At 42.9% G+C, this 12723-nt stretch overlaps 1 protein-coding gene across 1 annotated transcript in view; it reads right to left on the reverse strand.

Annotated features, from left to right (window-relative positions):
• Positions 1–1067: 1067 nt before the first annotated feature.
• Positions 1068–12723, reverse strand: part of LOC306771109 (vasoactive intestinal polypeptide receptor 2-like) — a gene marked incomplete at both ends in the record, with an annotated part of 49082 nt that continues 37426 nt past the window's right edge. The window contains 7 exon segments of the mRNA XM_079260172.1: positions 1068–1241; positions 1335–1376; positions 2894–3032; positions 6170–6261; positions 6990–7059; positions 8961–9021; positions 11350–11500. Coding sequence (XP_079116298.1) covers positions 1068–1241; positions 1335–1376; positions 2894–3032; positions 6170–6261; positions 6990–7059; positions 8961–9021; positions 11350–11500 — 729 coding nt within the window.

The following is a 12723-nucleotide window of genomic DNA, read 5'->3' on the forward strand; positions in this document are numbered from 1 at the left end:
AACATAAACAGGATTCTAAATAAGACACTTGGTGTAACCACAGATAAATGAACACACATATCTGTGTGGCATTCACTCCTCGCTGCCTTTTAAACTCATGAAGACTTTGGTGTAGCTGTCATTAAGAGCAGTAGAGCATTCGGCAGTGACTTCTCTGGAAATGAGGAACTCCATTCTTTGTGAGTTTTAGGCTTTATAATACTGCAAACCTTTCATGAGAAAATAAAAAGTATGTTCAGAAAACTGTTAATATGTTATACATGTTATACTTTAATTGACCACTAGATGGAGTGCCAGCAGCACCACAGACTACTATGGCTCTGCCAGGGAAATGGATGTGATACTGTGGCATGCCAGATGTAATCTGTAATCTTCTAAATTCATGTAATATTGAGGATAATTTAAACTATTTGTTTTCACATGATCCTGATTCGGAACTGCAAAGAGTTTGCAGCTTTTCACGTTGAAAACATCCTGGGATCCCTTTGAATGCAGACTCCAATCACTCCAGGAGGTAAATACACCAGGGCACACCACGTTTCTCTTTAGCAGGCTTCCATTTCACTATCTGCAGCTGTGAATGATATGTCTGTAAAAGGATCCTCGAGTTGGACTTCCTGCGTTGTGATTCCCTTTAAATATTGAGAATCATTTTTCAACAAGGTCTTTAAAGCAAGTCCTGCACACACAAGTGGGGAAAATGGTGTCCACTCACTTTGTAAGATGAAGTTGCCAGACTATCTTCTCTATCTGCGATGGGATGCTCTACAAATGTGGTTAAGAATCCAGACCTGTTTTAAAAGCTACCAAACTGACACTTTATAGAGACAAAAGGAGATCTGGAGAGGGAGGAAAGATGGCATGAATTAGAAGACAGACCAGGAAAACTGTGGGATTCTGTCTCAGTATGTCTGTGTGTGTGTGTGTGTGTGTAGCCCTGTTTTTTCCTCTTTACTAGGCACAAAGCATTAAAATGATCACTTGACATTGTGAAGTTTTGTCCATATACAGGCACCTCGGTAGCAGAGTGTGATGTCTGTCATTCTCCCCACCATATCCATTCCTGGTCAGAGCATGCTGGTTTCAGTCTGCAGGATGGACTGGGCTCTGATGTTTCTGGGAAACTGTGTTGAGTTTTCAGTTCCATTCCGGTTGGTTGACATGGAGCGAAGCCTGTAGTCCTGTCCCACACAACCTTTCAGAGATAAACCCCTCCATGTCCTCCTCAGCTCACTTTGTACCTATTTTTTTTTACAGAGGAAAGTAATTATGCATTATTGCTGCATGTACTCAAAAGATGGTTCAGATTTTCTTAACAAAGCTTGTATATATACCTCGCTGTTGAGGAAACAGTAGAGGACAGCTACAATCAGACCCTAAGAGATGAACACATTAGGTTATCTTTAGAACCAATATAAAAACACAGCTAATGTTGGACTTCCAGTGCAGTAGAATAACGCAGTGGAGTAACATGCTGCCATCCAAATGATCACATTACAAATCAAATCACAATTTTTTGACAAAATATTTCATACAAAAAGTAGCACAAGTGCTTTGTATAAAAGCAGTTATTGCACGTCTTCATACATCCAAGTATAAAACTAACAATTTGTAAAAACAGACCTGATCATAGTCTCACTCTCTCTCTAATGCGCCCATGCACACACACACACACCCAAACACCCTAACAGATGCAACATGCAAAAAAACAAAAACATCTGCTTATTTATCATGCTAAAACTCTTACTTAACATCTGGTTTGACACTGCTGTGAGGAAGAAATATCTTAGGGATCTGTTCATACCAGGAGCTGGCCCACTCAGGATCACAGGGGCCGTGCCAGCAGAAAGCCACCCAGATCAAGGTAGGCCAGGGTCCACACCACAGCCACAAGGCTGCAGTGAAGACTTCCACTGTCACCCAGATGAGGGCGACCACTGTGACAACAACCCTGCAGACTGAGCAGGCAAAGCCCCCGGCATGAACGATTCCCATCAGGAAATATATGTCTTCCAGGAAGGCCTGTCAATTTTAGAAAAACAGCATCAAACGAGACTCTTCATGTGAAACAATAGCCCAATACCACAGTAAACAAAAAAATCCAGAGGACAAATGCATGAGCAATCACCGCACACAAAAACCTCATGTATGCGTTTTGCTCTACACAAATTGGTGTCTATAAGGGAGGAGTGTGTGAGGGATTGTTTGGATATTCTGTCACACGGCCTATCTCATAGGCCTCCACAGTGTTGTACAAGGAAAACAGCAGACATACCACAGTCCATCTGTACACCTGGGTCTGCATACTGATCATATCTGAGCTGAGGTCACTGATTTTTACTTCTTCACGGCAGTTTGCACCACGCTAACAGGGCAGATCCCTCCTCATGAAGTTCTCACTTTTATACAAAGTGAAACTGCCTTTTCTTTTTCATTTCTGCTTTAATAACCGTGCTCTTTTAAGTTGTGGGAATGAAATCTTGACACGTAAATAACAAATTAGGGGCATGTCTGCATCCATTCTTTGCTAAACATGGGATGGAAATCTGGTTTCTTTATAAAGCTGAGATTCTTATTGTTTGATTGATGAAAGACATATATTACATGCTGTTCGTATCAAACACAATCAATACAACATTTATAGGCTACTTGTCTATAAAGTCTCCTTTTCTAATGATCCATATTTTCCTGACACAAGATGTATTTTTTCATTAACAAAGACTCCAATGATCCAGTTTAGCCAAACTTTCTTTTTTTTTTTTTTTCAGCCATTCATTTTTCTTGTAGCAAAACAAAGAAATACTCAGAATTTTCATGCGGGAGTATTTCTTCATGCATGAATCGCATGTTTTAATAATCTATACTGTTATTGCAGAAAACTATCACCTCATACCTGGAAAGATCCTAGGCCGAGGTCGAAGAAAATCTTTATTTGCTTCAAGGTTTTATCAGCTGGCTCCATAAGGTAGCAAAACACCACGTAGTTCACTCCAAACAGAGGGATCAGCAAGAGGGTGGACTTAGCTAGGCGTCTAGAAATTACACAAAAAACACACAACATGCATGAATGAATCTGTCCCTGACTCTGACAAGCAGAGTGTTTACAGTGCCATCCATCTATCCATCCATCTTCTGCCGCTTATCCGGGGTCGGGTCGCGGGGGCAGCGGCCTAAGCAGGGAAGCCCAGACTTCCCTCTCCCTAGCCACATTTGCCAACTCTGCGGGGGGGATCCCGAGGCGTTCCCAGGCCAGCCGAGAGATATAATCCCTCCAGCGTGTCCTGGGTCTTCCCTGGGGTCTCCTCCCAGAGGGACGTGCCTGGAACACCTCACCAGGGAGGCATCCAGGAGGCATCCTGACCAGATGCCCGAGCCACCTCAACTGGTTCCTCTCGATGCGGAGGAGCAGCGGCTCTACTCTGAGCCCCTCCCGGATGACTGAGCTCCTCACCCTATCTCTAAGGGAGAGCCCGGCCACCCTGCGGAGGAAACTCATTTCAGCCACCTGTATACGAGATCTCGTTCTTTCGGTCACGACCCACAGCTCATGACCATAGGTGAGGGTAGGAACGTAGATTGACTGGTAAATCGAGAGCTTCGACTTCTGGCTCAGCTCCTTCTTCACCACCACAGACCGGCGCAGAGCCCGCATTACTGCAGACGCCGCACCGATCTGTCTGTCGATCTCGCGCTCCATCCTTCCCTCACTCGTGAACAAGACCCCAAGATATTTAAACTCCTCCACTTGAGGCAGGACCTGACTCCTGACCCGGAGAGGGCAATCCACCCTATTCCGGCTGAGGACCATGGTCTCAGATTTGGAGGTGCTGATTCTCATCCCAGCCGCTTCACACTCGACCACGAATCGCTCAAGCGAGAGCTGGAGATCACGACCAGATGAAGCCAACAGGACCACGTCATCCGCAAAAAGCAGGGACCCAATCCTGAGGCCACCAAGTCGGATCCCCTCAACACCTCGGCTGCGCCTAGAAATTCTGTCCATATAAGTTATGAACAGAATCGGTGATAAAGGGCAGCCTTGGCGGAGTCCAACCCTCACCGGAAACGAATCCGACTTACTACCGGCAATGCGGACCAAGCTCTGACACCTGTCATACAGGGACCGGACAGCCCGTACAAGGGGGTCCGGTACCCCATACTCCCGGAGTACCCCCCACAGGAGCCCCCGGGGGACACGGTCGAATGCCTTCTCCAGGTCCACAAAACACATGTAGACTGGTTGGGCAAACTCCCATACCCCTCCAGGACCCCAAAGAGGGTATAGAGCTGGTCCACTGTTCCGCGACCAGGACGAAAACCGCACTGCTCCTCCTCAATCCGGGATTCGACTGTCCGGCAGACCCTCATCTCCAGGACCGCTGAGGAGACCTTACCAGGGAGGCTGAGGAGTGTGATTCCCCTATAATTGGAACACACCCTCCGGTCCCCCTTCTTAAAAAGGGGGACCACCACCCCAGTCTGCCAATCCAGCGGTACTGCCCCCGATGTCCACGCAATGCTGCAGAGGCGTGTCAGCCAGGACAGCCCCACAGCATCCAGAGCCTTAAGGAACTCTGGGCAGATCTCATCCACCCCCGGGGCCTTGCCGCCAAGGAGCTTTTCGACCACCTCAGCGACTTCAGCCCCAGAGATAGGAGAGTCCACCCCTGAGTCCACCAGCTCTGCTTCTTCATCGGAAGACGTGTTGGTAGGATTGAGGAGGTCTTCGAAGTATTCCTTCCACCGACCCACTACGTCCCGAGTTGAGGTCAGCAGCTCCCTACCTCCACTGTACACAGTATTGATGGAGCACTGCTTCCCCCTCCTGAGCCGCCGGATGGTGGACCAGAATCTCCTCGAAGCCGTCCGGAAGTCTTTCTCCATGGCCTCGCCGAATTCCTCCCATGCCCGAGTTTTTGCCTCGGCAACAGCCGAAGCCGCATGCCACTTAGCCCACTGGTACCCATCAGCTGCCTCCAGAGTCCGGCAGGCCAAGAAGGCCCGAGAGGACTCCTTCTTCAGCTTGACGGCATCCCTCATTGTTGGTGTCCACCAACGAGTCCTGGGATTACCGCCACGACAGGCACCAACGACCTTACAGCCACAGCTCCAGCCGGCCGCCTCAGCAATAGAGGCACGGAACACAGCCCATTCGGACTCAATGTCCCCCGCCTCACTCGGGACATGGTTGAAGCTCTGCTGAAGGTGGGAGTTGAAGCTCGCTCTGACGGGGGACTCAGCCAGACGTTCCCAGCAGACCCTCACAACATGTTTGGGCCTGCCAGATCTGACCGGCTTCCTCCCCCACCATCTGAGCCAACTCACCACCAGGTGGTGATCAGTTGACAGCTCCGCCCCCCTCTTCACCCGAGTGTCCAAGGCATGTGGCCGCAGGTCCGACGATACGACTACAAAATCGATCATCGAACTGCGGCCCAGGGAATCCTGATGCCAGGTGTACATATGGACACTCTTATGTTGGAACATGGTGTTCGTTATGGACAATCCATGACGAGCACAGAAGTCCAATAACAAAACACCATTTGGGTTCAGAGGGGGGGGGACCATGCCTCCCAATCACTCCCCTCCAGGTCTCATTGTCATTGCCCACGTGAGCATTGAAGTCCCCCAGCAAAACAATGGAGTCCCCAGAAGGAGCACCCTCCAGCACTCCCTCCAAGGACTCCAGAAAGGGTGGGTACTCTGAACTGCTGTTCGGCGCATAAGCACAGACAACAGTCAGGACCCATCCCCCCACCCGGAGGTGGAGGGAAACTACCCTTTCATCCACCGGGGTAAACCCCAACGTCACCAAGCTGGGGGCTGATGAGAATGCCCACACCTGCTCGGCGCCTCCCACCTGTTTACAGTGATTTTAATAAAATATCTAGTGTAAAAACTAAAATATACCCAGCAAATCTTTTTATTCAGGGTGTCAGTCAAATAAATCTTTAACACAGCTGAGTATGCTTACAGCATCTCCAACCTTAAAAAGTGATATCTGGCAGAAACGTTGTTATTACTCACTCAAATAAACATCAGCAGCTGATAAAGTCTGTTTCATGAGCTAAGGACATGAGATAAGGCTGTCACAGCCGGTTCCACATCAGTGGAACGTCACAGTCAAACAAAAAGGAGCTTGGTGGTAAAATATTATTCTTCTTTGTACCTGTATTGTGACTGATCATTTCCTCCAACATTGGCGCAGCGCAGTTTCTGTATCAGGATACGAATGATGCTGATGAATAGAATGAAACTGATCTTGTAAAGAAAAACAGCAAAACAACAAAGAGCCATTACTGAATGTGAGACAAGTCTAATCTGCAGTGACTACAAGTAAAGTGCTTAAAATGGCCATCCAGTTTAGAAGACTAACCTCACAAAACACTGTAAAGTGACTTTGCCAAACATATGTAACTTCACAGCAGCAGAAGAGAAAGTTGACATTTTATATATAAAACACTGACAGAGAAAAAGAAATACGCTTTCTCCGAGAGGCAAATCCTGTTAATGTTGAGTTTTTCTCTGATGGATCATCTGCTGGCTAACATGTTTCCTCATAGATTTAACCTTATCAGGCACTTATCTTATTTTCTGAGGTTTTCTCAGTGACTCAACAGCTTTCAGTCTGTTGCTAAATTTCACTGTCAGATGTAGAAGGACTAAAATATGCTGTGTGGAGAACTGCTGAGAAACAGAACATGATACCCTAGGAAACAGTTGAAAAGCTGTGTACGTCTTTAAACAATAATGCACCTTATGAAGTTAAACTTATCGTTTTGTCAGTAAAGTCTAAACTAATGAGCATTAGATGAGAAACAAGAGAAATAACAGGTGAAAATTATGGTCTGTTAATTCATACAGAAGAGAAAAAAGCTCATTTAAAGTGATTGTTCAAGCTTACATCCACATCAAAGGTTGATAACACTTTAATAAGGTTAAATTACAATAATACAAGACATGATAATAAAAAAATGGACAAAACTTACAATGACAGAGGTCATTATGGGCCAGTTAATGAGTCTGTCAGGGACAGGATTGTCATTAATCTCCCAACAGCTGAAAATGACAAAATACATAATTTTAAATACAATTTCAATTACAAAAACATCTCGAAGCAGCAGCAAGAGTAAGGATCGGGACTGAGGCTGAAAATGTGCATACGTCACTCGTGCATGATCTCAACCACCCAAGAAGGTTGGAAAAATTAGATGTCCATTGAAATCAATCAGTTGTCTTTACCAGTTATATGAATTCAATACCAGAGAGTTGTTGAGCATTTGACTGTTCAAGCTGAAGAGTGGGAAGTCTCATGGACAGGGAATAAGATTTTGTTGGTTTCCTGTGAAACCCCACCCTGGATTCACACAGTTGATTGTGCAAACTGATAGCTTATGCAGTGCTCATTTTGTCTATTGTTAGATGTCTGATGACTCCAAAGACATCTACTTACTGTCTATCCTTGGACGTGAACGGATAGTTGAGAGACAGCAAGTGTATTGCCAGAAAATTGTCAAGGTAAGCACCATGTTTACTACTCGTTTAGCCAACAAAAATTTAAAAAATGTCTCTTTCAGACGAAGCCTTGCATGTATTTGCTAGATGGAGCAGTGGACTGTGTTCGTAAAAATGGTTTAACAAAGTTCTCCTGACCCTATGTGCAGGACAGGTTTTCTCATGCACTGCTGCCTGAGGTATCAAAAGTCATGCACAGTGGTTTCTTCCTGTAGGTTTTACCATAGACTGTCTATAAAAAGGTGGGCGAAGCCTCCGTGACATCACCCATAGGTGCCTGTAGAGCTGAATTGAAGCTTGGTGGGCGGTTCCTTCCATCACCATCTTGGCAGGGGCATGCGTGTCGTCTCGCCCGGAAATAAAAAAAATGGGCACGTATGTAGAGCTGAGAGGGGGGCTGTGAGCGTCATGGTGGATGATTGACGTTGAGCGAACTCTGAGTTGCCTGTAGCTAAGAGCTTACCGAGCTAACCCGGAGATAACAGGAGAAAGCAGGAGCTAACCGGCTAATGGCAATAATTAGGCTAAGGCTACGTCATGTTGTTGACCAGCTAAAAACTGTTGTTGTTCTACGTTCTTCTGACTTGAACTGGGAGATCGGGTACCTGTCAATAAAAAGGACACGCCCCTAAATATGCCAAATTTTGAGATTAAATTACTTTTAAACGGGCGAGTTAGAAAAAAATTTCCTTCCCCTTCACATTTGTCATGAAGGTAAACCTGACCTATTAAACTGAAAATGGATTTTTGTACCAGGCTGTAAACATGTTTATTTCTGCTGTTAAGTTGGTCTTTTTAACATGGGAGTCTATGGGGAGCCCCACGATGGACTGGCGAGCTGTCCAGGGTGTACCCTGCCTTTCGCCAAAAGACTGTTGGGATAGGCTCTAGCTTCCCTGTGACCCTTCATTGGACTAAGCAGTTAGGATAATGAATGAATGAATGAGTCTATGGCGATTTGCTCTGTTTAGGAGCATGCCCCTAGCGGATGAGGAGAGAACTGCATTTTTATGCACTTCTGCATAGGCTTCACTTTTTATTGCCAGAGGTTGCCGCTTGGGTTTTACACATTAAATATATACTTAAATATTCCCAGACTCCTTGAATTCTCTTACAATATTATCACCTGTAGATGAAAGAATTTTTTATTTTAATCTTGTACTAAAAATATTTTTTTTAACTAGTAAATGATTCCTTGATCAGTTTGGTACAAAAGTGTTGAGTAATCACCAGCCCCTCCTTAAAGACTGTGGCTCCCTCTATACCCAATTGTGACACCCTCACGTGACATCATTTATTCCATTTCTTTCTGAGAACCAAGTTTTTTAAAGTAGACTCTTTATGCAGCAATTTGCATATTTAGGTGTTCCACACAAGCACCAAACTGAACAATGTAAGTAATGCAATCTGTGCAAATACTTGCAGATCAGGTTTTGCAGACTCACCTCGTATTCTCCAGGTTTATCCTGCTTATGATCCAAGCCACCATGAAAATGAAAGGGATCCCTGTGAGTCAGAAAGGAGGACACAGTCTGTTTAAATTCTCTATCTGCCACAGACAAAGAACATCCTCACAAGGTGCCACACAGGAAATACAATGTCAACACCCACATGTACTGTACTTTAAACAGCTGGGACTCGGTGGTGATGCATTAAGGGGGGAAGTGTTGGCAAAGTAGTGATAGATAGTGGAAGAAAATGTCACGTGGCACCAGCTGAGACAGAATGGAACATATCGAACACAGAGGCCAGGAGACTGTTTACAGCCCGACCTTTCCCTAAATACACCAGTCCACTTCACCAGCATGACGCATTGTCTGTTGGTCTGTCTGTCTCTCTGTGTGACACTTTCTGTTGCAACTCCTAAAGTGCGATAGAAAATGGTATTTGCTATTTGAAATGAAGAAAAGGACTTATTAGTTATGTTCGAAAAAGTAGAAAAGTAAATTTTCTGGGGAAATAAAATGATGCTTTTGCTACAACTGCAAAGAAATGTAAATATTTTGACATATAATAATACAATTGTCAATGTGCAGGGAAAGACCCCTGTCCTGCATATTCTAGCTCTACATTTTTTAAAGTAATTTTGTAAGAAGAAGGCACATCAATCAGCCAGAGAAATAAAACTCCTTGCTTTATATGGTACATGTCCCTCTCGCACTGTCCAAACACATCTGTTCTGTGTGGTTTGCACAACTGAAGCAGCCTTTTTTCAGACCAGCAGAAGATAATTTATCCCAAAGGGGATGGAAACATGACCACATATTTTTTTACTTTTGTTTTTTTGTTTGTTTCTGAAGTAAATACCAAACCTCTTTAACACAATTTATAAGTATTGTTATTGACATAACTAGGATTTTTACACCAACAGACCAGGAAGAAGTGAGCAGTGTTTCAGCAGTGCAAACAAAGTGTAAGTTTTCTTAGAGCAGGATGTCAAAAGTCAAGTCTACTTCCACAACCCCACCTCTTAGTAGTTTTAATGTTGGTGAATAAAATATGTAATTTTTTTAATTTACTATATAATACTATGTTGAATTTAGGAAAGATGAAGTCAATAGTCATAAAACCTGGTAAAACTTGAAATTCTTCAAATGGAGAAATAAAAAAACAAATGGTGCCAATCTGTTAAAATGGCCACCTTGAGACCTCACCTAAACTGTGTATACTAAAACTTTTCTAATTTTTTTAATCTTTACATCTCAGCGTTAACCTACAATGCCTACAATAATTACATTCATCATTCACTTTTAATGGCCAAAGGTCATTGTGTTCTCCATTTGTTTCTCATGTTATTTCCTATAAGAATAGCTTTAATTTGTTTTCATTGTTTGTTTACTTCGAAAGGACTGGCGACCTGTCGAGGTTGTACCCTGCCTCTTGCCCAATCATTGCTGGGATAGGTTCCAGCTCACCACAACCCTTAACTGGACTAAGTGGTGAAGAAAATGGATGGACTGATGTTTGTTTTACTTATTTATTTTATTAGACTTTCTGAATGATGCAGGTGATCTGCTCTGTTTCTTTCAGCACTGTGGACAGCAACATTCTGTGTGTGTGTGTGTGTGTGTGTGTGTGTGTGTGTGTGTGTGTGTGTGTGTGTATGTATGTGTGGTGCATGCCCCAAAATAAGGCTTCCTCAAAAGCCTCTGTGTAATTTGAACCTCGATTGAAGTAAACTTGACTTGTTTGGTCTTCTTGCTTACTAAACAAAAACTGCTGAAGTCTTGACCTTCACAAACTCAGCAAAATGTACAAATCAAAACGTGTCCTATAGTAGTTTTGGAGGAAGCTACCGTGCATATAGTTTTTTATTTTAATTATAATTCCATTTCTCTCAAAATTCAGGTGAAAATTAGTACCATGCCTTTTATATCTGGTATAATTCTAATGTCTTTTTGTGAACTTAAGAAAACCACAGACTCTCGTTTTTGCCTCTTCACTCTGAAATCTGAATTTTTGTATTAAAAGTTAAAAAATCTAAAAACTATTACTTGTAATTAAAACATGTTTTGGTTCATTCAAACATTTTTAATATGGTTTCTGCTCCACTGGAGATAAAATCCTCACTGCTTCTTCAGCTTCCAGTTACTTTATAAGCAGGCTATTTAACTTAGCTGTCTTTGTATGTATGTGTGTGTGTGTGTGTGTGTGTGTAGATGGGGGTATTTTAAGTAAAACGTAACCTGTTATGACAACTGTAGAAATGTTATAATTAATTAAACTAAAGAATTAAAAGTCACTCTTGGTCTCAGATGCCTGATTTGAAAAACCTAGGAAAACTTTGCATAACAAAAGTTTTGTTTGTTCTCACTGTGGTGCAGTGCAACCTACCCCAACCGATGACCATGTAGATGGAGAGACGGGTAGAGTAGGTGTGATTGACAAGCAACAGCATGTGCAGGTAGAGACCCTCTACCAGCAGCCAAAAGAAGTTAGCCATGACGAAGTAGTGAAAGAACACCAGGCTGGCCTTGCAGCCCACCTACAACAACACACTTTATTACTACAAGCAGTTTAAACAGGTCAGTAACAAATCATCATGTTATTAACCCTATAAAGCCAAGCGCATCATATTTGATATACAAAGTTTCTGAGATGTTTTGCATCATTTTGTGGTAAAAACTTTGCTTAAAATCCTGAAGAACACAGTCTTTTAAATATGTCACATAGCAGATATGTCCCCCCTGCCCACACACACACAAAAGGGACAAGTAAACCCATCAGATTATAAAAGAAAATTTTCCCTACCTTTTCCCTACCTTCCCTATTTTACCAGGCTTTTATCCTAGCTTGGAATGACTACATGGTGCACCAGTCGCCTACAGTAGCCCAGCAGATTACTGTGGTCAACATCTTTTTTTATCAACAACTTTTATTATCATCAATACATAAAATCTAATCAGTCCCGGTGCAATGAAAAGAATTTGCACTGTGACTTTGCAGACTTTCACAAAAGAAAAAACAGAGAAAACAGAACATGTCTGGTCATGCGTGCAGTGAGGGCAATGCTAGATTATAACATGTCTCTTGTTAATCTACTTTTTTATTTCTAGTAACAGAACAAGTGACGTCTGAAGAAGTAAAATAAGTCAAGAAGACACAGTACAGCTTGTGATGCATGCACAATAAGGTGTACCAGAAATACGTAATGAGTAAATAAGTCGATATGGATGCAGCAGTCACATTTTTCAGTACTTATCTGCTTTCATCCTTTTGAAGCTAGAAAGTAAAAGCAATTTTCTTCAGTGGATGAATTTAATTATGTAAATAAAATTAGCCACAGTAGCCTGGTTTGTTTGAAAGCAGCATTTTTTATGGTTGCTTTTTACTTTTTTGTCATTTACTTTGAACATTAGGTGTAACTCAGAGATACAAAGTGCTGAAGGAAAGAGCTTCAGAAAGTAAATGGATAGAGCTCCTTCCATGAGGGTTTAATTTTTTCACTGAACAAAAACAAACATCAAAAAGATGTTTTTTTATGTTCATGTTTAATGATTTGGGAATGAATATCAGCCTAAACCATTTGAGGCAGACTGGTAGTTTAATGTACAGCACACACATTCGCTGTAGGAGAAGATAACAGCTCAGTGATCAGTGTTACTTAAATGAATAGGAAAAACTCATTAGCTACACTCAAAATATCGATATTTTTAAAGCAATGCTTTCACCTCTACTGATCTCTAATCTCAGAACTTCTCCTAACAG

Source organism: Telmatherina bonti (genome assembly GCF_933228915.1).
Source record: "Telmatherina bonti genome assembly, chromosome: 20".
NCBI classification, from domain to species: Eukaryota; Metazoa; Chordata; class Actinopteri; order Atheriniformes; family Telmatherinidae; genus Telmatherina; species Telmatherina bonti.